The 25,833-nt window shown below is 39.9% G+C and overlaps 1 protein-coding gene across 4 annotated transcripts; it reads right to left on the minus strand.

Moving 5' to 3' along the window:
* Window positions 1-6,583: 6,583 nt before the first annotated feature.
* Window positions 6,584-25,583, minus strand: TMEM196 (transmembrane protein 196). Of its 4 annotated transcripts, none has more exons than XM_075082984.1 (5): window positions 25,067-25,583; window positions 13,810-13,866; window positions 11,704-11,958; window positions 9,762-9,835; window positions 6,584-7,436 (listed from the first exon to the last, which is right to left on the minus strand). In XM_075082984.1, exons 1-5 carry the CDS (start codon window positions 25,211-25,213, stop codon window positions 7,430-7,432), a joined length of 540 nt encoding a protein of 179 aa, XP_074939085.1. In that variant the 5' UTR covers window positions 25,214-25,583; the 3' UTR covers window positions 6,584-7,429. The 4 variants fall into 4 exon arrangements, with proteins under 4 accessions (XP_074939085.1, XP_074939084.1, XP_074939086.1 ...); XM_075082983.1 differs by having other exon boundaries at window positions 25,049-25,583; XM_075082985.1 differs by lacking the exon at window positions 9,762-9,835 and having other exon boundaries at window positions 25,049-25,583.
* Window positions 25,584-25,833: the final 250 nt, after the last annotated feature.

The raw sequence follows: 25,833 nt of genomic DNA on the forward strand, positions 1-25,833 counted from the left end.
TCTGCCTCAGGGAACTGTGCAGGCAAGGCAACTGTGATTGCATTGACTGATAAAAATGGGCATTTTCATTATTGGATGCTAATGGAAAGGTGGGGAGAAGGAAGCAGAAACCCCTTTGTTTGCCCCTTTCCTTTTGTTTCCTTCCTGTAAATCTGTGCTTATAAAATTCATTCCTTCTGATTGATCACTTCTGTGTGTTCAGTGTGCATATCCAATTGCTATTTTTGCAAAGTCCAGGGCGATGCATACTGACACCGCTGCAAACCAAGAGTAGTTACTGGTCATTGGACTCATCTCAATGTTAGGCTGTCCTTCACAGAAGAATCCTTGTTTGAGGTAGTTGTCCAGGTTTAACTTTTCCAGTTTTGCAACAGGGATGCAATTGGCTCCTTTGTGCCTACACAAGCTCTTCACTGCAGCCATAGAGTTACCACAAAGTTAATAATATTGCAACACTTGCTTGAATGGCAAATTGCAACAAATGAGTATTTATATCCTTGAAGCTGTTTTGTTGAATGCTCATTCTGGGTGCTTTACTTGCCAAGAGGCTGTCATGGCCCAAGTCCATAGCATGGACCCTGAAAAAGTTAACATATAAGAGAGGGAAAGAAAGGTCATTGCCTCTTGAGCAAGCCATTTAACACAATGTGGATGGAAATGTAGTTTCCATGTAGTCTTTCAGCTTTGTTTGACAGTTGGCCTTGAAAGCTAGAGAGCAGAGCTCTCTCTGTGCAGAACTAGGCATGAGTTTGAAGCAGCATAGGTGTGCCTGTGTCACACAGTGAATTACTGTACAAGATCTGTAATGTGCAGAAGCAATATATTCATATGCGTGTGGTTCTGAGTGCAGGTTTGTCGTCCTCAGCTTAGCTAATTAGCTCAGGCTAGGAGTGCCTCATTAATACAACTGCATCGTAACTGGCCCTGCATTTGAGGATTATCGGGGTTGTGCAGAATTCCTTATTGGTATATGGTGTAAACATTTTAAGATCTTAGGTATATAGGTGTCAGTGCTAAAGTAAACTTACCAGCCTGAAACAAACTCACACAACAGATCTGTCTGTCCATTGACGGAAACTGGGGAAGGAGACTGATTCTAAACCATAAGGAATCCCTTATTTTCGTTATTACTCCTAGGGGTAAAATAGGCCATTTGTGTGAGAAGAAACTGGGGAAAGAAGGCTGAAAGAATATGAAATTTTATTCAATTTTAAAATCCTTAAATAAATAAAATAAAGATTAGTTCAAAGCAATCAGGGAAAGAGATGAGAAATCTTAGCCTGCTGACGATTGGACCAATGTAACAGTGGTAAGGCAGGGATGAATGGGGTAAATAGTTAAAGATAATGTCATAATTCCTGCACGCAGGAAAGAAAGAATAAGTTTACATTTTTATTTGATGTCTGGAAATCTGCCTCATAGTGAGGCAATTCAAGAAGCTCACCCAAGAGAAGGTTAAGACATGACTTGATCCCAGTTTCTCCAAGGCTTCTTGCTTTAGCAGACAATAGCGTAGTAAGAGCCAGTGCTTGGGAAATAAAGCCAAAAAATTCTGCATAGAAACAAATCACTTTAAAGTGGGAAAGTTTCTGCTCATTGGAATAAGGGAGGTGATAGATTACATCTTTTGAAGTCTTTAAATAAAGACCAGGTTTCATTCTAAAAATACATGTTGCTTACCCAGATGTTATGTGATTAATACAGGAATTGTCAGATGAAGTATCGTGTCTTCTGCTATACAGAAGAGTATTTGATCATAAGGTGCTCTCTAGTCTTAAAATCCATTCAGGTATTTCTTCATGTCTGAAGGTCTTAATTTACAAATTTATCAGTGTTATTGATGGTTTTGTACAATATTTAGCAAGTATGAAATAGAAACAAAGCAATCCCTTGCATAAATATGATGATACAGAATCCCATGCCTTTTGTGGCATTTAGATCCAGAACTTGGGCCATTTCAAGATCTCTCCTGCTGCCACCACAGTGTGGGTATCAATATTAACCTACTGTCCTTTACGTGTAGTGGTTACCAAAGGAGCTCTGACACACGTACTTTTCCAGGGTGCTACACAGTTAATAAATAGGCCTCAGAAAAATATTAGCTGTCAGCATTCCTGGAGTTCATGCCTGGATTTAGGGGGGAGGGGATATCAGTAAGTGTAGCAAACCATAGGAATTTAATACTGTTAGTCTGGGTGTTTGGACTTCATGGTTTAGATTTAGATTTGCCTCGTTTGCAATTTCTCTGTAAAATGAAGGCAATGATCTGTGTTTGCTTTCCCTGAGCAGGGAAGGTAAGAATTTATTCAATACTAAACACTTTAAAGGATACAGCTGTATTTTAACAGAAGAGAAGAGATAAGGGAAAATATAAGACATGACCTCCTACCTTGAATTGACATGAAGTGGGAGGGAAAGAAAAAAGAGCTCTAATGATGTGGGAGAGGAGCTGCACAAGTCTGTGGTCCTACTTACATTATTTGATTTGTCTCACACTAGCTAATAGTAATGGGATGTGAGAAAGAGGGCAGCAAATCCTAAAGGCTCTTAGCTCCTTTTAAATCTATGTCTGCTTTCTTAGGGGTACAAAGAGAAGTTGTGTTGACTCATACACCTGTTTTATATCAGTGAAATTATATGCAGCATTGTAGTGACACTTTGGAGTTCAAGGCTTTTCGGTTGTGCTTGTGACCCCTCTGCCTGCTTGCCTTCCTAGCATGTTGCTATTGCACATTATACCAATTCATCAAAACAGCTATTTTCCTGGATGCAGAGTTGCTTTTAATTAATGTACATGGTCAACCTGTTCAACATGCCATAACTGCATATATTTTTAGAAGGACACATTTTGCAGTTTATGGCAGAATTAAAACTGGATTTCAGCAAGGATCTCTGGGGGAAAAAACCTTCTACTGATTACAAAGCAAAATTATACTGATGTAGAAATCATTAAAGGAACCTGCTGTGACTCAGTAGTTAAAGGACATAAAAGATACTTTACAGCAAATCAGAGGTAATGCAAGGGGAAAAAACCTAACAAACTGCCAATTCTATATATGCTTAGGGCTCATTTGAGGGAACCACAGAGCAACTGTGAGGCTGCTCTACACAGCTTATTGTTAGTTCCCTGGCAGAAGTAGATGTGTCTATCTTGTGTCTTCGATGTTTCTTTGACTACTTTGTAGAGAGATGACGAAAAAGTCCTTGGTGCAACCCTCTGGACTTCTTGTTCCCAATCAAAGCTGCTTCCTTCTGAACCAGAACAACACTTCCACAGCCACACAAGTCTCTCCAGGCACACAACTTTCTGCTGAAATTCCAGCTACTGATTAATCTCACCCAGTTCCCTCTTTTCCTTCAGAACACTGAATCTCATTTTCATAACTTCATAATTAGGGGGGAAAAAAGCCTTCCTGAGCAAGCTTCCCAAGTTCACGTAGAGTTCCTCAGGCTAATGATATTAGACTAGGGTGGGTTTAGCATCTTCACTCCAATCAAATTATGTTTTACCAAAAGCATTCTACTTTTTCTTTTTTTTTTCTTTCTTTTTTTCCACCTCCCCTGTAGACTGTGAGTCTCTCTGGCTAGCCCTTGTACAGTTCTAAAAATATTCTTCAAAATCTGTCTCCAGCGATATGTACAGCAGCTTTGTGGAACTTGTTGGAGGTTTATAGTGGAGCTAAAGATGTCACTTTGATACAGAAAGGTAAGACTAGCTAGAGCCATTTTAGGCAGACAGATGCAGTAATATCTACAATGATATGGTAGTCTAATATCAGTCTGCTTTTAGATATTTCTAAGCTTTTAATTATAAAAGGCTCCTTTTAACTCCTTAACCTGCCTGGGACTGGGATCTGAAAGGATTAAAAATGGCTTAAACCATTATAGTCTCTCTACCCTCTATCTTCAATATCGCACACTCAAGGAAAATTTTGTTATCAATATAACTATTTGTGATTATGGCTTACTGCATATAAATTGCCTGTAGAATCTGACCTGCCACACTGTCCTTCACACCTCCCCAGACCATCTGAAGGGAAATTCATATGTCCTAATGCAAAAAATATATATTGAAGATTGTGCAAGCAAATATTTAAAATGTATTATATGCACTTTTCTGCACAGTTTGCAGTAAGAACTGTTGGTTGTTACAAATTCAAAACGTGTGTGTTTCTCATTGGCTGAGGTTCTATGAAGTGCCAAACTGAGCCTAAAATATAGCCTAAAATATTAAAACACACATTATGGACTTACCAGCTAAGTCCTATGCACAATGTTCAATAAGGAAGAGTGTTGTTTGACCTAGTAAATAGCAGCTGAGTATCTCTTACAGTATCTGAGCCAGCATCTGCTTTTACAGCAGCATGAATCAGAAATAACTGTGTCAAGGACAGTACATGCTTCATCTTATTTAGATTAAAATGGATTTTGGTGCCCAGCCTTCAAGCTATTGGTGTAGGTATGTTGGCTGGTCACATTCTGAAAATTGAAAATGTTGGTTTTTATACAGCTGGTTAGTGGAATAAGCGTCCTTTCAATTGTACCAGTAATGAAAACATACAGAAAATATTTCCATTACAGTTGGACTCTGTATGCAGTTATGAAACAAAATTTCATTAAACAAAGTCACACATTTCCTAGAATTCCCCTCCACATCCATATATTATGGTAATTTACTTTGAATCTAACCATTCTGATCCTTTTTGTATATCTCAGGTAGAAGCAGTTGTCTTCATCACATTTGTTTGTAAGTCTTGATTCCAGATTTGCATTTTCAAGGCTTTTATTAATGCAGGGACCAGCCAGTTTTTCTGCATTCTACAGGCTTGGCAGCAAAAGAAGAGAAAAAAAAACCACAAAGAATTGAATCTTTTGTTCTCTGGGGCCCAGATTTCTCCTCTCTCCTTCCAGCACCCCTTGAAAAGAAGCAGAAGTGGTGTGGTTGTATTTCACAAGTTACAGTAAAGCTTCAAGCATTGTGAACTTGGAAAATGTATCTTCCTTTCCTTTCCAAAGCATGAGAAAGTGGCTGTTGCACTGGACTAGTATGTTGGATAGAGAATAATCACCTATTTTCCTGCACCATCCCATACTCCTACTACCATGGTGGGAAATGAAGTGTTTGCAATAACTAAATGGGTAGTGTTATGGCATGTTCTTTCATGTCATTCCTGAGCAGATTCTGAACTGCAATTCCAAACCACTCTCTAGGATCTGAAGCTACAATTCCTAGTCCTGAGGTGTCGCAAGAGATCTCTGTACGAACCGTGATTTTACAGTTGTCCTCCAGAGCTAGTGCTGAACCTCAGCCAGGTAGTTCTGAGGCAGATTTTTGAGCAATTTTTTATTTTACTCTTGCTTTTCTTTGATAAGGCCCCTTTACACTCTTTGTACTGATGGAATGAGGAAGGGAATCTTACAGAACCACCTCCTCTGGTTCTATGTCCAGTGTGGATTTCTTCAGCCTGTGTGAAACTCTGCAGGCAACTTAGACACTAGTCCTGCATTGACAGGGTGTGTCCAGAGCTGCAGCAAAAGTGCTCCTAGAAGGGGAACATACTGGGAACAGATATATCTCATTTCCTGATGCAGAGGAAATGATTAATATCAAGCTGCAGAGGCAATGGCACCTATGAAGAGACCAAACAAGCTGCAAAGTAGTAGGGAAGACAGTCTAAAGGCAGGTGGGACCTGGGAAGGGGAGCACTTTCCTTGAGCGGAGATGCCTTAACATCTAATTCTTTTGCTATGACAATATCTATTCTTTGTGAACTTGAAACAGTCTCATTAGCAGTTACTAATGTATATAATACATATTAGTATATCAGGGACTTAGAGGATATTTAAAGCCCTTTGAGACAGTAGATAAGTGAAGAGAAGCCGTATAAGGTGGACCAGTTTTTGACTCTCAAGCTTGGCCTTCCAACTAATTTTAATGAAATTTAAGTGAAAGCTTTAAATCACAGTGAAGATGTTTCCTATGTTGTAAATAGATGGGAAACTCCTTTACAGACTTAGAAAATCCTAAGATAATGAAATTAAATATTATTTTATACCATATAGATTCACAAAACAATGTAATATAATTTCTAGAGGTTTTTATGGCATAGATTGAATAATAATAAGATTCTATTCCCACTTGTCTGGGAACATGGGTATAAATCACCAAATGTTGGCAGTCATCAATAGTGCTCACATCTCAAACTCATGTTGAGATGGGCTTTACAGCACAGTCGTAGACTCACAATGTAACATGAGTGATTTTACATTAATATTTTGCTGTATATGTTCTGTTACAGATTACATCTTCCATTTTTCATGACTACATAAGCCAGTAGGCCCTACAGTTAAAGCTGCTGGCTTAACATACACACTGCTTGAACAGACCCCAAACTCTGTTGTGGGTGTGCAGAACTGCCAGTGTGTTCTGACCTCAACCGTGCTTCTGTTCAGCCTTTGTTTTTCTCCTTTCTGAGCTTGCTTCACCCCTTTCAATGTGTTGTGCAAAACTGCAAGCATGATGGTTCAGCTTTGCAAGATATTTCTAGCAAGAAAAAAACCCAAAAGATCTAAGTTCTCTGGTTTAGATTTCATTTTATTTGTCATCTTTTATGAACAAATTACGAAATATACTTCATTCACAAATTGGAAATATTTACAATTTCTTTACAACAAGGCATTGTTGAGGTTTTGATTTATGGCATTCTTAGAGCATTCTGTCTTTCAAAACAAAGACATTGGTGTTGTTTTCAGCACACTGTTCATTTACACTCTGAATGTGAAATGGGAGCCTTTTGGAAGAGTAGTTTGCACTTTCTTTTGATACAATCTACTGGGAAAACTGAGGCTGGATGCATTTGCAATGTGGGGAGGGGGACTGTGCAGATGCGTTGCTGGTACCATGCCACATGGTCTGAAGCCATCGTATTACACCAGATGCTGCTAAGTGGGGAGGAGAAAAAGATTCCCCTGAGCCATCCTTCCTCTGCCCTCTTCTCGTCTCTTTAGGAATTCTGTGACTGGGCTAAATGTGGTCCAGTTTAACTTTTTTTTTTCTGGTTTTTGAGTCTTCATGAGAAGAATAGTCTTGAGAAGTCTGTTTCAAATACTATCACATTTCTGAAAAGTTATTCAGACAAAAAAAAACCAAAACAGAGTAGCCAGGAAGTGAATAAATATTGTATATCCGTAAAATGTTTAGGAGACAAATTTTGACATGTTTCTAAAAGGGAAATGCAACTGTGCTGTTCTGCAGTTGTCACATTTGAGCCATAAAAGCTAAGATAGTTCCATTTTCTCAGTTCCTCGGAGTCTATTTTTTTCCTGGAGAAAATTCTAAACCCACTTCTTTCCATGGAATTTTTAAAAATCTCTTAATATACACTTCCATTATAAATCAGATGTGGGCCACCATTGCTTAGGTTGTCTGTCATTTCCTGCAACAAGAAGAGAAAACACTAATTTTATGGTCTTTGACTTTTAGTTAGCTAAGGTTGTAATAAAAATTTAACAAACTGAATTTCAAACATTCAGAAAAACTTTACATTTTTATTTGGCTCGATAAATCTCACTGTAAAAGAAATCACATTTCTTCCTACATAAATTAAGTACATTTGAAAGCTGATAGACCCATTGACACTGATTGAGTCAGACATTACTCTCAGACCACATGTACAGCATTGATGGCATCCGTGCAAGTTTTGTGATAATGTTCTTTGAAAGTGCATCAATTCAAGCTTGTGTGGTAATCTACAAAGGAACAAGATGGTAATTAAGTCTTCATTTCCATTCAAACCTTTTTCTGTGCTGACATGCTACAAACAGATGCCATTCGATGCTAGCTGGGATAGACATTTGGGAAGTAGGTCTAGATCCAAACAGGATCTAAGTGTTTTGACTTCTTGTCTTTGGATGGGAATGGTTTTGGTTTTCCCTTAATATGCCAGGCTACAATTTTTAGCAGTTCAGCTGTTGCTACTAAAGTGGCAGATGAGTCATCCTGGAGTAAGCTGACCTGATCATGAGTCAGAATCCTAAGGCACCTAAACCAAAATTTATTTGGAGTTAGATCTTCTAATTCTCAAATTGCAATCCAAACAATAAATACTTAGCAGCTGTCTAAGCCTGGATATGGCTACATTCATTAAGCACTTCTCTGACCTTTGAGGCCATGAGGACCACAAGCCATGTGGTGTTTATGCTCAGAACTGCCTTATTCTGAGAAGTCCTAGGCCTATTTCGTACCAAATTGAATCAGGATGCAGACATGAAGTGGTCTGCTGCTTATGTCCAATCACAGATCCAAGAGAACATCCAACTATGCCCAGAGGAATGGACATACATAAACATGCTGTTTGGGCTATTCTTTTTAAAATTCAGGTAGATGAGGTAGAGGTGCCACTGTTGGGCTAGTTCTAAAATATTTGCATATGAACCAGAAGCTCTTCTCTGCATGGGAAGATTAAATTTACCTCTTCCACCTCCTAGGTCCAGATGGCGAAAAGGTGGAAGAAAAAGGATTTGTTTGTCCCCCTTCTTATAGAAGTTTCTATGAAAAAGTAAAGCAGGATTCATGGGGCGGGGGATGGGGGGTGCAGGTGGAGGGAGCGAGCGAGCCTGACTCTATAGCATAGTAGCTAAGATTCGTGGTAAAGAGAATTCTGGGACCTGGTCTTTATTCCTAGTCTGACTCTTTCTCTATCTTCTTTTAATCCACAGTATTTAATTTATAAATAGTTTGGAAGGCAGAGACCAGAAATCACAGTTGCACATAAAGTAGAAGCTCTTGTGCCTCCTCTCTCAGGTGTCAGCAGCTACATTTTGAAGCTTAATTGCAAGACTTAATTGTTGCCTGCACAGTTTTTGAAAGAAGGGATGTGCCATTCCTCTCTGCTAGGTAAACTTGGGGCCATTAAGCCAACTATATTTGACAATTAATACTCCTGAATCAGTGTAAGTTTCAGAGAAAAGAAGCTATGTAAACTTACAGAATTTTGAGCATTTTCTACCACCCAGCTCTCCATTTGGCAGGTGATGGTGCTGGATGTTTTTGTGTGATGCCTTATTCTCTACATATGCTGAAGAGAGACATGGGTGCCTAACACTGAACTCAGGATCCTGGCCTGGGGGCTGCCTGCTCTGAAACAAGGCACCATGGCTGCCTATTTGTAGGTGTCTAAACCCTTTGTTGGATCTACGCTGAAGATACTGGTCAGCTGGGAAAGGTACCAAGAATACCAAAGCCATTTAATGTTTACTATCAGTCAGGCACAATTTGACAGTAATCTGTCAGAAGACTACTCATGAGCAAATGTAAATTTCCTCTTGTCAGCTTTATCACTTGAATCCTCTGCAGACATCAGCTATTAGAATATAATAATTTCAGAAAATATTGAAAATAATTTATTTTCCCCAATATTTCTATTTTCGAAAATAAAACTATTAATAAATTTTAAAATGTTGCTGAATTAAAGAAATGAAGGAGCACACAGATAAGAAGCAGGGTGAGTCAATGGTGGCAACATCCAAATAGGAGCATTCGGATGTCTATAACTAGGGTGAATATTTTAAATACTCAACTTACTTCCAGATTGCAGCGTTCACCATGTAGAATTATGTCACCACCTGGAAGCACCATTCCTGACTCAGAGTGACATCACAGCATCAGCCAACTTTGATTAGCTGAAACTATGACTTCCTCTTAGAGGTGGCCCTTCCTGAAGTGACATAACAACATGGTAGCTCCCTAGTGTTCAGCGTACCTTGGAGGTAACTCTGGTGTCGGGGGAACCACCGGGCAGCTGGGCAGGTCGGTTATTTCAATACCCCTCAATCTCTAATATAAATATAACAATTATACAATAAATATAGTACAAACAAATGCACATGCAGTACATGTCTATATTACTGTATATCAGTATAATATACAATATAGTCTTACACATAAAACACTTTAAAGCTATTTTCTAAATCAGGGCCTAATTTAATATAAGTTCTTAGGTAACCTTCATTATTTTTTAGGGGCATGGCTCCAACTAATGTACTCAAACCTGCCAGCAGCAGGCCATCCACAGGCTATAGGTCTAAGAAGTCCCAGATCAGACCATCTACACATGCATACTTGATTCTACAACACACATGCAGGGAGTCCACCATCAGAGGGGCACATCCTACCTCGCTGAGCATGTGCAATAGGGTTGCTCTGCGCATGCGTCATGGCTTTTCACCCAAGATAAGTGGGCACCTGGCAGTTCTCATTGTTAAGTGTCTAAAAGCTCGGTAGGTGAACGTGTCAGGAAGAAAAGCGGTGAACTACTGCTATACACGGTCATCATTGGCCCAAATTGATAGGGTTGGTAAGTGTTTGTATTTTGAAAGTTTTTCTTCCCAGGCCATTTCTTTCTTTTTTTCTTTTTTCCCCCTCTTTCTTTTTCTCTCAAACGGGCTTCATCTTTGTCCTTGATGAGGCAAGAGCCTCTTTGAAAGGCAGGATCTAGCCTACTATATGCAAGACCATGGTCATACTTGCCTACGCAGCTCATCGGAATTCTGCTTCATTTTAAAATTAGGAGAATTTTATCTCTTTGTTTGATTTTATCACTGTTTTATGTTGCTGTTGTAAACTATACTATTTAACTTTTAAAAGCATGTTGCAAACATCTAAGGTGAATTCGGTCTATATTTCTACTTGGAGTCAAGAAACCAAAGAATATTGACAAGTCATTTTTACTTAATGGACAATTAACTGCTGTATCGTGTTTTGTCAGGGAATCTGAAAACATTCTACAGTCTGAATGAATTAATCCTCGTTCTGATGTTCAGAGGTCTCAGTAGATATGATACAGACTGTTGAACTTAACTATAATGCCAGCTTGCACATGGAGATTTAAATGGGCAGTCCACTTGACTTTTGTTCCTTTCTCTACTAATTTCTCAAATGAAAGGCATTGGATACAATGTCCAAATGTAAAGCACAGGGTGTCAGTGAACATTCTACTCCTCAAATATTAATCGGATCTGTAAATTCAAGGAGCTGAGTTCAAGAATTCTATTGAATTAATTCTTTTGGCCCTACATGCTCAAGTTTGGGAGCTTATGTTTCAGTACCTAAACAGAGACCTAGGCACCTTGGTAAGCTTCCTTTTAACAAAGCAAGGCAATAAATTTGCTGCTGCAAATCTGACCAGTTTCATTTAGGTGTCTAAATATGTCCTTGGGTGCATAGGTTCAGTCGCCAAGGTTTGTGAACTGTGGCTTTTGTGTTTAAGTAACCTACTTTATAAGCTGAGTACTTGGGAGAGGAAGAAATTGATTAAATCCTGGAAGCATGCAATGATGTGGTTACAGAAAGCATTCTGTGCTTTTTCACAGTACAATACATGATAATCCATATTAATAAGTCTTCCAATTATTTATGAAGTGCTATATTTAGCAGCTAAGCCCTTGAATAGCTATACAATGGAATTATGTTGAAAATGGATGTACTTCATTGAAATGGATGTAGTGCAGATATACAGTATCTAAAAATAGCTCCATAGAATGCAACATAATAAAGCTTACACAGAATGGCAGCGTTTCATTTCCCAGAAGCTCATTCTCATATAAAACTGAAAACTGAATACATCTCTTGTCAATTGTAAACGTTAACAGATACAACAGCATTGTAGGAGAAGCAGAACAAATAAGGGAGGACACACAACTCACTTTTTCTGCCATTTCATGGGAGTGATGCAATGAATGTTCTCTTTCTGAGAACATTCGCCTTTGTTCATAGCTGGCTAGCCGACAAGTGAGCCATGAAGAAAGGGTGCAACCACCAATTCCAATGCATGCAAGAGACATGGAGGCAAGATGCAAAGAATAGAGCGCAGATGACTTCTTTGTCAGAGCACGAAGAAATTGAAAATTTAAGATTCCTCCAATCAGTCCACAGATGCAACAGGCAGAAAAAAGTATCATCTGTTAGGAAAGACAAGAGAGGTTATGTCACAGTAAACATTTCAGAGACAGGTTCATTCATACATAAAAATGAGACTAACCATAATTCAATGTTTTGATAGCATCATAGACTGCAAAACACTGCACAGACACTAATTTTTAACTCCCTCATCTCCCACAGAGGTCCAAGAGAATACAAAACCTTCTGGTGCACAGGAGTTAAGACTGGTGTTGCATATAAAATGAAGTTGGGTAGACTGAGTTGCTCATGTTAAAAGCTAGTCAATGGAAGGACTACTAGGACACAAACCTTCTGATTTCCAGTGTTTCATTCAAAACAGTAACATGACAGAATGTGTCTTAATTTTCTGTTGTGCAGTTCCTCACCACTCCTCAGGAGTGAACACCTCATGTATTTGCAGTGAAACTCTCTTGCTTTGCGTGCCATTTGACTCTGTTCAATTCTAATTTGTTCAGTCAGACAGCAGTTTGGAGGTTTTCCACAGCTTTTGTGGGGACTTCAAAAGTGTTCAAGGTGAATGTGCTGGACAAAGAAGCAAGAGAACCAACAAAGAAATATATGCTGCAGGTCTACAGAAGGTGAGTGTGGCGACTATGTGTTTGTTTGGTTGGGTTTTTTGTTTGTTTTTAACTTGGTTAAAATGTTTCTGGGAACTTTAGAAGGATGTGAAACAGGCTGCAATTAATGAGGGATGTTTAAAGACTTTCTATCACTTCAATCACAAAGATGCCACCCTGGTTCAGGATGCCCTTGAGCCACAAATAACTCAAGGGCAAAAGACCTTATTTTGGAGACACTGCTAAATTATTGCCTTATTCACTTCCCGTGATACTTCTGGCCTGTCAGATGTTGATCTAGATGGGTCTTTGATGTTACTCAATATGGCTTTTTATATGTACTGTGGTAGGAACAATTTATGGATTGTTACAGACCACTTCTGTATACAAGTGGGTTGAGAATTTTGTTAGGAATGTGGCATTCAGGCTGTATGCTGCAGTCCACTGTGAAATGACTACTCCATAAGACTACCCGAACAGACAGCTTTTAGAAACTGGTTATGGTCCACATGCTTTAAGAAATGAGACTGTCATTGTAACAAGGTTTAGGATAACTCATAGATATTTAAAAATAATCTGAGAGAGATCCTGATTCCCTTCGTGCTTATACTGGTTTTACGTGAGTTGCACCTGTATATGGCGGGCTAATCAAGCTGACAGAAAATTAAGCCAGACATTATAACTCACGATAGGATCATGTCTTTAACATAAAGTTCAGCTGTGACTTGTGTAGTAATAACTCTATTTCGCTGCAGTCAGAAAAATTACTGTACTTCTGGTTCTTAGAAAAGGCAGGAAACATCCGCCATCGCTTTAAAACTGGTTTATTCATGATATTGGTTGCAAAAAGAACTTATTAAAACAGTGAACAGCTACAGTATATAGAATCAAACTTGGTCAGCAGCCTCACTGAGGTGGCAGCCCAGTCATGCCACAATCCACAGAAATGGGTTTTTGAAAGAGAGTAGTTAGAATACAGTGAAGTTATTGGGGAACTTTTTATTGTCTTGGTGTAAGTTTGTGTCAACAGGTTTTCCATCCATATTTATCTAGATAGAGGTAAATAGGCATGTGTGGCTTAAATAGGCATGACCTAAATAGGCCATTTCAGAACTGCCTTGTTTTGCTTGATTAACCCAAAGTGCTGATTGCTTTTTTTGACTGCTGACTTGCAATTTTTACTGGCTTTTTATCAGAAACACTTGGACACAGAAAGCCCCCAGTAAGGAGTTCAAGTTAGATAAGTATGCCTTTCAAATACTTATGTGTTATATATGCAGTGGAAAAACTTACAACAAGTCCAGATTTTTTTTTGGCGCACAATATTCCACATATGCCACAAAGCAGAAACTGCAAAGAAAAAAAAAACCACAATTATTTAATCATTTAAGGTCTCAAGTTTAAATCCTGCTGCGTTGCTGTAGCAGTGACCACAACAGTAGGTTAGGCAATGGTTACAGTTGTCAACATTTTAATCACAAACCTTATGTTTCAGGAAGTTATAACTCAACCATAAACACACTTATCTGAGAAGAAGAAACTGGAATGAGAAGTCAGATGGAGAATGATTACTCTTAGAAAAAAAAAAAAAAAGAAAAAAAAAATTCCTACTTTTAAGCTGCTTGGGTAAACAAACGTGAAAAAAAAAGCCAATATTACAAGCAGAAGGTGCATTTTACTCTTTTTTTCTCAGAGAGGTTTAGCAAAGTAGTAGTCAGTGATCCAAATCATCTACTTTCAAGCATAGCTGAGGTACTTAGTGCCCTTTTCCTACCGTGTGCACAGCTGAGGAATCATACATGGATTGTTGGCCTCAGGACAGTGGAACTCTGGGCAAGAATGCAATTCAGTCCCCTCTGTGGATGAAGGTGTAAATATGAGTACATCTTTTGGTGTGTCTACACTGAGCACGCAGGCAAATGTCTTTTAGATTCTGGATAGCCTGCTTCACAAGAGATAGCATGAAGATATCTGTACCTTTTTTTCATGTAGTTCCCTTTCACAAACTGATCTGCTAATTCTTACATCAAGCAGTAGGCAAAAACTGATTAACAAAAACAGAAACATCCCCTACTAGCTGATGTGAATAGGTGTTAATGCTTTTTAGTGACCTACATCAAAGACCAATGACATTATCTGATGTCACTTTTTCCTCCTACAAAAAAGTTTAATGAGGGAAACAGCGAACAGTCCCTGAGAGAGCAGTCATGGTAAGAACTACAGTGGTTGTATGAAAGCAATAAGGCCTTCTCCAGGTGTTTGTAATACTGTCAAAAGATTTCTTTGATACCTCATAAACCCTTTAATTAAGAAATCTGTGCTACTTATTTTTGGTAACGCTAACCCTACACCCCTATTGGGAAGTACTTTTATAGTTTAAAACTGGATTTTTCCACATCCTTTTTGCACTGAGATGGTATTTCTAGTAAAAGGCTCTGCTTGACCTTGATTTAGGATTAAATCAGAGAACAGACCTAGCTGTGACATAAAAAGTGAAAAAAAAAATCAAGCAGTTCCTATACGGAATTCAGGTTCTATTTAATATATTGTATGTACATCTCATTTACCCTCCAAAATTTTGCAGTTTCAGTGTTTCAGTTGAAGAGGTGCTTTAATACCTTTATCTCCCTCCAGCTAAAGTAGTTCATGCATATAGCTAAGCATAAGCATTGAGATGTATTTTTACTCTGAGTTAAGCCTATTGAATCAGTTCCCCACAATGAATATGGCTAAATTTTGTATATTATTTACCTCTACACTAAGCATGGGATGTGGACTTAATACCAGTCTGATTATGGAGAGGGCTGGGTCATGTAGACCATGGCGCTGAATGGCTCAGGAGATACGAGGACACACAACTTGTAATTGCTACTAGAGCTAATCCATTGGAATAAAAATCAAAAAACTAACAGGTAGGGCTCCCTCTGTCCTTTTCCCACAGGCAGAGGAGATTTCAGGTCAGAGCTATGACGTCTGCCTTTTAAGTTTTCACTCAGGCTTTCTGTGAAGCTTTTGAGTTTCACTCCCAATCCTGTCATTGCAGATTGCCTTCAACTGAAGGCATGCTTCAGATTTTCATATGTAGTATTTTGTATTTCTCAACATTAATGCAGAAACCACAAAAAAAATTTTGTTGAAGACATCACTGTAATTAAGTTCTATTGAGTCAGGCTTGATAAAGCATATTAATAATATAATTTCTTTCTGTAGTGATTGAATAGGAAAAAATTGTATAAATAAAAATTTATGAGTTCTGGGAAGCTTACAGAAAGGATCTGGAAGATACCATCAAAGATAGTTTCAGCTTGTAACAAGCATACGTTAACTAGTTTAAAAAGCTGGCGTTTTGATAATTTACCTTCAAAGCCAAAAGAATAGGTCACCCATTTTGCTCCTGTTAGAGTCAATGGATTTTTTACCATTGATTTCAGTCAAAGACTTTCTAGTTCCATTGTACAGTCTTTGCTAGCCATAAGGAAATGTAATGAACAAGTTATATTAGCCTTGCATATGACCAAAGTAGCAACAAGCAAATTACAGATTCATCCCACATTAGAATGCACCAATTTGGGCAGTTCTGCTATTCTTTACTGTTTTCCAGGGACAGGGCACACACCTTTGCAAACCACCTTTATGTAGTGCCATATACACATATATTACCTAAGATATTTCCCAGTTGAAATCCAAAGCATAGTGAATGAGCTAATCTGCGACCCCTAACGTACTGGCTTCTCAAAAACAAGGGATAACTACTGTATTCCATAGTTGTTAAAGTATCTGAGGGACTACTTGGGTATACATAGAAACTGGGGGATGAGAGGCTGGAGAGGAGCCCCATGGAAAGAGATCTGGGGTCTGACTTGACGGCAAGTTGAATATGAGTCAACAGTGTGCCCTGGCAGCCAAAAAGGCCAACCATGTCCTGGGGTCACTTGGCTTGTTCAGCTTGGAGAAGAGAAGGCTGAGGGGTGCCCCCATTGCAGTGCACAACTTCCTCAAGGTAGGCGGCAGAGGTGCTGATCTCTCTCTGGTGACCAGTGATAGGACACATGGAAATGGAATGAAGCTGCGCCAGGAGGAGTTCAGACTGGACGTTAGGAGAAAGTTCTTCATTGAGAGGTTGATTGGTCACTGGAACAGACTCCCCAGGGAAGTGGTGATGGCACCAAGCCTGTCAGAGTTCAAGGAGCGTCTGGACGATGCTCTTCAACATATGGTTTAGTGTTAGGTAGCCTGCAAGGAGCAGCGAGTTGGACTTGATGATCCTTATGGGTCCCTTCCAACTTGAGACATTCTATGATTTTATGATAATATTTTATTGTGTCAGGGTCTATATGTATACTCTGTATGTATTTTCTCTTTGTGTACGTCTACAATATTTGTATATATAAACAAGGAATAAGGTGTCATGTAGTTAAAGAACTCAACAGTGAACTCAGAGGAGTTGGGTATTCCTGGTTCTTCCAGATTTTTCTGTGTGAGCTTGGGAATGTCATGCCAAAGTTTTATAATCCGTATGACCACAAGACAAACAAGTTGTGAAACTGGATGCAGTAGTGTGCTTGAACTTATTAAAAACCTTGGAAGAAAAGCACTTGGGCACTAGCAAAGGATTAATATGATTTAGGGTTTTTTAGATGATGGTGTGTTATATTCACAGAGAAAAGCCTTGCCCAAAAAACCAGTATGGTTATTAATTTATGACAGCAGGTATTTTGCTATTAAAATCAATGGATGAATTTGAGCCACAGTGTCAAGCAATTAAACCTCACACAAAGCTTTGAAAATGTTTAGCCAAGTGTATCCCTCTCTTCTGAGGCTGCAGAGGAGTCTGTTTCACTAGAAGTGGTAGAAACCTGCTTTACAGAGAATATTAGAGATACCTGGGGCACAGGAACACTGCTCATGCAGAGTTGCCTTAGCCAGGATTCTGAATGTAAAGACCTCTAGAAAGGTTAGGAAGTCAGTAGGACATTATGTGGTTGACTGTAATCATTGCTTTTTGATAGATCAGCTAGGAATTCAGGAATTCTTTTGTTGGTTCTATAGTAATTTCCTGTAGATTTTTTCATGTTGCAGAGTTGTGGTCAGCAGTAGTTAAAAGTAGGTGGGAGAAACTGCACTAGTTCTTTGTACCAGGAAAAGAATGAGAGTATGAATGAGACTCAAAAGGAATTTCTTACGTTTGTTCCTGTTTATCTTTTAATTTTGAGCCTTCTATTTTATAATACTGCCAACTGAAATACAGCCACCAGAGGCTCTGCTGTCTTGCCACTCTCTGTTCTTGGCTATCCTGAAGGACTTCATGTCAATATGTCATACCATTTAAACTTGACTTGTAACTGTTGACCTGCTCTGGACTACAGTTTACCCATGGCTAACTGACACTGTCTTGGTGAGGACTTGCTCCTTTCTACAGGATCATTGATTATCCTCAGTCAATTTTTAGCAACCTCTTGGGCTCTTTAAATGTAGTTGCATCTTCTAACCATGTCAAACCTGAAGTAAGTTGAGGCAAACACACATTGAAAATAAGTAAATCAGGAGTGAAAAATAAATGTATCACTGAAGATAAGCTCCTTATAAATAATGATCAGTTTTGTTGAAGTGTTCACAACTCATGCTGAGAATAAGGCTAAAATATTTCGTGAAAGATGAACTAAATTAATAAGCCCTCCAAAATGCTTTGGGAGCCAGAGAGGGACCTTCAGCTGGTCTTGAAGCAGATGTTTCACTGTTGGACTTTCATTTTAATTAATATTCATCAGAAAAATCACAAAAGGCTAAAAGATCCAAAACCTGACTTTAAATCCTCCATAAACCACTATTTGCAACCAATTCCCATTATTTCTGGGGTTGCTTTTTGTTGCAGTCTTATTCATATCTCTGATGATACGTGGTATTTTTTGTCAGGACTAGCAGAGGAGGCAGGGCTTGAATGTGTCATAAAATAATAGATAGGGGCAGAACCACTCTTGGGTGATGGGTAAAAAAATCCAAAGAAAGACACCACAAAGCACAAAAGGAACTTAGAGCCTCAGTAGGCTGTGAGTGCCTCAGTCCCCCTTTCAGTGAAGATTTGCCAGGGACCTAGCAGAGTCAGAGTCCCTTTGATAGCACCAGTGTGATTGCAAGGTGATGCAGGGGTGTCTAATTGTCTGGCTTTTGCCATTCACACTGCAGCTGTGCCTTCTTATATTCAATATGCATATCTGAAAATCTCTCTTTTGTTCTGTTGAACTTCAGAATAAAGAACTAAGGACCTCCCAGAAAAAAGAGAATGTTTATTTTGAGCCTACTTTAATTTACTTTATATTAAATATGGGCTTGAAATAAAACCTCAGATCCAAACACCCAGAAGTTTCAGTAAGAAGCCTGAAATCTCAATTTAGATTCAAGTTCTGTGGTTTGGATCCATTCCTATTTCATATTTTCTGGAACAAAAGACTTGGCCTCATTCACTTTCTCCTGGAAAAAGGGCTTTTCTTACTGGTAGTCTGAAAAAGAAAGATTCATTTTTAGTTATATCTGCAGAGAGCCAAAGATTTGTTGGTTTCCATCATGCAGAAGAAAATGAACTATTTTTATTTTGTATATTGAATCTAAGAAACCTTTCTTTATTCTGTTTTGAGGCAGCAAAAGCAGTGGTGAATCTAATACCCTTGAGAAAATGAAAACTGTCTATGGAAAATCTTTCTGCAGAGACACTGAAGAAAATAGTAGAGAAAACCTGTTGAATATAAGGACTGCTTGATCGCTGGTTAACGTTCATGACAAAGAAGAAGCCCAAACTGTATACACTGTGTGGAAAGCCCTCCAGTGTTCTGGGTCGTCCATATGTACCTGATGAACTAGAGGAAGGGAAATTATTCCAAATTTGAAGATAACACAGTGGAAATTCAGGCATATCATACCTACTCAAATAACCTCCCACTTGGAAGAACAGACCATCAAGACAGAATCAACAGCTTCACTTCTATCTACTCTTGTCAGGGGGTAAACAAAAAAATCTGCGTTTTACACTAAAACTGTATAAACATGTGACTGCTATGAGAGTATCCAGGAATTTGAAATCAGTAATGTCTAGAAAGGACCATTCTATTTAATAATCTTGTTGCTTTTACTCCATCCAGTTGAGAAAAAAGCTGAAATCCCTAATGGATGAACTGAGCAGAGAAGGTACCTCTAATTGTAAATCTTCTTTGAAGCAGTATTTCAGAACAACGATTAATTTTTCTTAGTGCAGGCATAAAGGGCACAGAATCCACCAGTGAAAACAAAAGCATCAAACTAGAGGAAAATGACAACGGGCAAAAAGAGGAAGCCTAGGTAGTAGGTTTGTCTGTTACCTCCATAGAGAAACACAATCATCTTTGCAAAGGGGGGTGGAAACTTCCAATGGCATTGTTGTCCCGTGCAAAGGGTCATGCGGACAGGGATGTTTAGCTGGCTGCAAACCATCCAGATCCAGAACCAGAAGTAACAGCATTGCCACAACCCAACCCTGTGTCCCACCAAGTCTGTCATACTGAGAGGGGAGCTCTGCTATGTGAGGTGAGGTATAGTGTTAAAACATGTCTAATCTGAGCTCATACCTTGACTTGGCAGTGTGCTATTAGGTCATATCAGCTCAGGTGGTGCTACAGTTCCCACTGACTCAAGCCATATTCAAGAAGTTTAAATTCCATCCCAGGCCCTGTGATAGTGCTTCTGTTCATCTGGTTCTAGGCCTGCAGAGATGCTTTAAAAATGGGAAACGGTTTTTAGAAACACTCAAGGGAATTTAGAAGTGGGTCTCTGAACCGGAAAGGCTACTTGCCATCAGAGATTCAAAAAACCTCTGATCATCTGGAAAAAAAACCAAATTCTGAGCACTAAATGATACTACTTATTTACTTGTTTAGGGCCTCTTAGAATAAAAAATAGTAAATAATGCTTTTTATTGTTTTTGTGTCAAATATTTACCTTAGAGTATGACTGCTTGCATCTTAAAAAGTAATACATTAAAGATTATTCCCTGCAGATAAACGGAAGTCTTACCTCAGCAAAACATTTAAGCATATGCTTAAGTCAGTCTACATTCAACAGGTCCTCTTAAATACAACCCAGGAACTACAAGTCCCCTTGGACAGACTGTTTTCCAGGTTGGTTTGTGCTTCTGGAGTGTCTGAATGATAAAGAAAACCAGCTGAAAGACTTCTCAGCTGGAGAGAATTGTCCTGGTTCCAGGCAAGGCAAGAAGCTCCCACTGTTGGTACATCCTCCCTCATCTATAGGTACAAAACTCTTTCCAGCTTCCACTAAGCTCACTGACAGTGCTGTGATTCATTTCATCAGGAGCAGGAGCCAGCCAGAAATATGGTCAGTTTGATGAAAATGCAATGCACATGTTTAAATAAAGTAGGATCACATCTGCATTTTGTCTGCATGCTAAACAATAATGTGAATTTCTTAGTGTTCTTTGGCAAAAAAAAAATAGTTTGACTGTTCTTTCCAAAGGAAACTTGGCAGCAGAAAAAACTAGATGCAAAATTTGATGTTTTAAAATTTTAGGCCACCAACATTGATTTAACAGTCTAAAATGATGTTCTTGCTCTGGGAGAGTTCCATACTGACCAAACCTTTTTGTTTTCCTTCAAAACATGTATAAAAAAAATAAGTCATTGAAATAAAATTTTTCAAGTGCCAATTTGGAGCAAATTTCTGTAGCCAAATTATAAATGCAGATTTGTAATGGGCAGGCAGACTTCCACTGTGCTAAAATCACAAATCATGGGAACAATAACACTGCCCCTACAGACAGACCAACCCACCAACATCCAGAGAATGCATATCTCTCAAATACATTTAGATATTAGTCTTTATAAGGGAAGAACCTATTACTCTTGAAGGGCATAGCCATAAGTGAATCATCAGGTATCTCTCCTGCGAATGAAGATAGATGGCATATTGATTGAAGATGTGGCTTTTGTATCTCATTCTTTCTCTGTGAGAAAATCTCATTTATAGCAAGACTTTATTCATCATTGCAGAATAAATAAGAATTAGAGCCATATAGATATGTGCAGGTGCGGATATATAGTCGCTCATCATAGCGATAGTGATGCAACCAATACATTCTAAATATAGATGGGAAAGTATGTGACCATTTAAAAACTACCTGTGAATACTTTTTGAAAGATTATGTTTGGGTTTTTCTTGTTTGTGCAAAAGCTTTCGCTATCGATGCTGTCATTCTTGCTGCGCTATAGTTAGTGGTTCAGCATGCCCGTTCGTTTGATCATTTCTATAGTACATCATATAACTGACTTGGAATGGTGGATTTCAGAAATACACCTCAATTTCTGCAAAAAAAGAAATCTGGGAGACACTGCGTACAGCCTGTGGAGTAGATTATACCAACACAATCATAACAAACAGAGTGAAAATCCAGAAATCAACAACACATTCACCTGAGGTCATATGGGACTGGTTTTTTGGTTTGGTTTGGCTTGGTTTGGCTTGGCTTGGTTTGGTTTGATTTGGTTTCAATTCAGCAGCTGTGGCTTATTTTAAAAAGAACAGCTTGGGTATGATGTAAAATAAATTGGACAGTGTTCTCCACATGCTCCAGAAAAATTGAGAAGTCAGTCACACCTTCAGTTGGTTTCTTTTGGCTACTTTTTAAACAACTCTTACTGTTTTAATCCAGCTAACTCCAATGAGAACAACAAATTTAGAAACAGTTTTCCCATTTCCATGCATTTTTGATGTAGACATTGTCTAGGCTTTCAATTTCTTAATTTTTGTCTACTCCACTTTCCCTGGCTTGCTTATACATAATGCTGGGCATGCAATGCCCATGCTTAACTTCCCCTGTATCTCTAATCCTATAGGTGGGATTCACATGCTTAAAGTTAGGTCCATTAGTACATTATCTGGCTCAAAGGAGCCAGTGAACAATAAGAACAATTCTTCTAATAAGAAAGCTAATGGGCGTCAAATGCAAAGCATCATAGGGAGGCAAGTGTAGGAGATAGAATGTGCATGATTTTAAGATGCCCAAATTTTAGGAATTCAGGTTAAGGTTTCCATGGTGATGCTATCTTCATCTACTTCCTTATGAACTTGGGCCTCTGCTGAGTTCCACCCACATAAGTAAAGGATAGAACAGGGTCAAAAGTTTTCTGTGTATTTCCAGGGAAATTACAACAGAAGACATGACACAGTTCAACTTAAGTGTTTTGCATCCTAACATGTTAAAGTATTAGTTTTTCCTTTCACATCCCTTTCTTTCCCTTATTGTTCATTTCTCAAAGGAAAACCCTGAGTCAAGAATGTGAATTGGAAAAAAATAACATTTTATGCAAGACACATTCTTTAATACAGGCAACATGAGCTGAGTGTAAGATCCAGTGAGCAGAAAGGCAGTTTATGCCATTTCTGCAGCAGGACAGTTCCAAGGACTGTGCAAACAAACCTTTCTCCAGTTGTTTTGATTTGGACCTAGTTACCCATGGACCTAAGCACTCCTGGAGAACAGTAGGTCTCTGGCACCTTTCTTGTCCTGTCTCACCTGCTAGTCGTCTAGTCAGAAGAACACAACCGAACGGATAATTTGAACTGCTGGGGTGGTAGAAAGAGGCTGTCATGATGGTGACATTTTAGACCAAAGATCTTCAGTTCAAAGCAAAGTAACTAAGCCTTCATAACCATGTCACCCCACTCTGCACACCACTGTGATTTTTCGTTTCCTCTACTACATGGAACATAAACTGCTTGCTTCCACTTTACAGTTTCTTTTGGCCTCTCTCTCCTACCCGAACCTGCAGTTGTTTGCTCAGTTCCTAGCAGTTGATGCCTACCTCTGCTGGCTCTGCTTGTGGGCATCCTTTACCCACAAGTGTCTTTGGGTTCCCTTCCATGCCTCTATGCTCACATGTGGGGATATTTTCCTATAAACATCTGCAAAATCATTTCATTGTCCTCTGTCTTATTCCTCTCTCAAACTCTACCTATGAACAGCTTGAAATCAGCCAGGCTGCTGGTGTGTTAATGCAACCACCTGTTATACCAATCAATTTTGGTTTGTTGTTTCTTTGTACTGCCTTACATGCTTTTATCCTACATCTGTCTCTTGCTTTAATTGTAAGGACCTTGGGGCCAACGTCTAATGTAATAGGATTTTAATCTATGGCTGGTACAAACTCTGGAGTAACAGAAACCATAAAAATGAACGAGGCAGTTGTGCAGGAAATGTGCATCGTCATGAAATGGTATCAGCTATGATAGCGTTGTCACAAAATGCAATCACTGCATAAAATACTGATCTCACTGACTGGTCAAAACTCTTTGACTTCAGTGAGACCCAGGATATTGCCCTCTGTCATTAAATCTTCAGATGGACACATGGTTTTGAGTCATCTTTCTTCATCAGCAATGATCAGAAACCTCCCTCCTTGAAGTGATTTTGATCATATCATTACCTGTTGGCCACTGTCTTGTCTTATCTGGTCTTCATTCTCATTTCTCACCTACCTCTTCTGCAGTGCAGAATTATGTGTGTGTTTATATACTGCCAAAAAATATTTATGACTGCTGTCAATAATTAATAAATATTGACAGTGAGAATATTACATGAAGCGCTCAGACAGAATGAATCTATAAATTACAGGAGGTTACGCTGATGAATAACCAAGAGTGTTTTGCATTTATCATCTCATCTCAAGCAAAACAAGCAATCCTTTCAGAAATACTGCTGTACAATCCAAGCCGGCCAAAACCAGCTTGGGGTTCAAAAATGCCCACTCATGTTTAGGCTGAATATTCAATATTTCCTATTCTTAGTTTCATAAATATAAATAACCATTTGGAGGAAAATTCTTCCTAGAAACATGCACATCTCAAACTAAAAAATAGGAAAGGTTTCTGAGAAGTGAGAAATGCTCTGTGATATGAACATGCTGCTTCTATTAACCCATCATTGGTATTTGATTTTTTTGTTATTTTACAAGAAGCTTAGGGTTCCCAGATCATGAGAACATATCTTTCCTTTTCCTTCCCATTTCCTCTTCATTTTTTCCTCCAAAAGCTCAGAACTCAGCTGACATACCCTTGAGATTATTTTAAAACACCTTTTGACAGTCTTGTCATAAGGAACAGGGCTGTTCTTTTTTTTAAAAGCAAAACTCATGGTCAATTTAAAGACTGTAAGCTATGGCCCATGTTCCACTCGAGGCATCAGGCTTTCCCAGGTGTGAGAATGGGTTCACGGAAAGTTCAGTTGTTCACAGCAAAATTGAAAAATGAAAAGGAGCGAGAAAGAAGGGGTCTCCCCCCCCAACACACACAAACATCTCTCCCCCCCCGTGCCCCCGCCCCTTGCCCCACGAGTATGCAGACTGTACCCCATGCACATTAGAAATGGACCCGGCGAGGCTCTCGGCGCAGCATGCACACGCGGAAGGGAAGGAAAGGGAAGGGAGGGGGATGCCTTCGCACGGTCTGATCATCACCATAAAGAGTTAAAGAGAGAGTGAAATGGCTAACGTACACACACCCCGCTCCATACCGGAGAAGAGTCTCCCAGCTGAGGTTTATGCTCTGTGAGGACCAGGCTGAAACTGACCGCCCCCACGGCCACGCTGGACACCCCTAACCCTATCTCCAACACGGAGAGCACCAGGAGGCTCCCGATGATCTGGCTGCTGGTGCACATCCTCCCTCGGTCATCCTTCCTTCCCGATCAGCCGGGGAAACCGCGCATCCTCCTCCTCCTCCTCCGGCGCTCCCGCGGCCCTAAGTCGCCCCCAAACTTTTCTTCCTTCGCCGGCAGCCGGGGCGGAGCGGCGCATCCGCGGCCGGCGGGCGCTGCCGAGGGGCGGCCCCGGCGCCGCCGGGCCCCGCGCAGCTCCGCGCAGCGCCGCGCAGCGCCGCGCAAGGCCGGCCTCGAGCGCGGCCCCGGCGCGGCGGAGCTCTCCAAGGTGCCGGCGCGGCGGCGGGGACGGGGCGCCGCGGCCGGCCGGCCGGGAGCGCGGCCGTCGGTATGCAGCACCACGCTCCTCAGGGGCTGCGCCTCCTCCGGAAAAGTCGACCTTGTCTCATCGCCTCCTGCGCTCTCATTGAAATGACCTCACTGGGGTGGTGGTTGGGTTTTGGTTTTTTTTTCCCCCCTCTCTTATTTCTCTCTCCCCCCTCTCTTCCCCGGTTGGGGGTGGGGGGAGCGGAGTGCGGCGAGCCCACCCCGGCTATATTTATGTATGAATCTAGACCCAATGCACAGGCGAGGCGCTACGGCAGCCCCGCCCCAGGGCCACAAGGCACGGCACCTTCCTGCCG

This window comes from Phalacrocorax aristotelis, chromosome 2 (genome assembly GCF_949628215.1).
Source record: "Phalacrocorax aristotelis chromosome 2, bGulAri2.1, whole genome shotgun sequence".
NCBI classification, from domain to species: Eukaryota; Metazoa; Chordata; class Aves; order Suliformes; family Phalacrocoracidae; genus Phalacrocorax; species Phalacrocorax aristotelis.

Coding starts and splice junctions, on each gene's coding strand:
- TMEM196 (XM_075082983.1), bottom strand. CDS start 25,213: ATGTGCACCAGCAGCCAGATCATCGGGAGCCTCCTGGTGCTCTCCGTG. Junction 13,867..25,048: donor CGGTATGGAGCGGGGTGTGT/GTACGTTAGCCA, acceptor TTTTCTTTGCAG/TTTCTGCTTTGTGGCATATG. Junction 11,959..13,809: donor AAAAAAAATCTGGACTTGTT/GTAAGTTTTTCC, acceptor CTTTCCTAACAG/ATGATACTTTTTTCTGCCTG.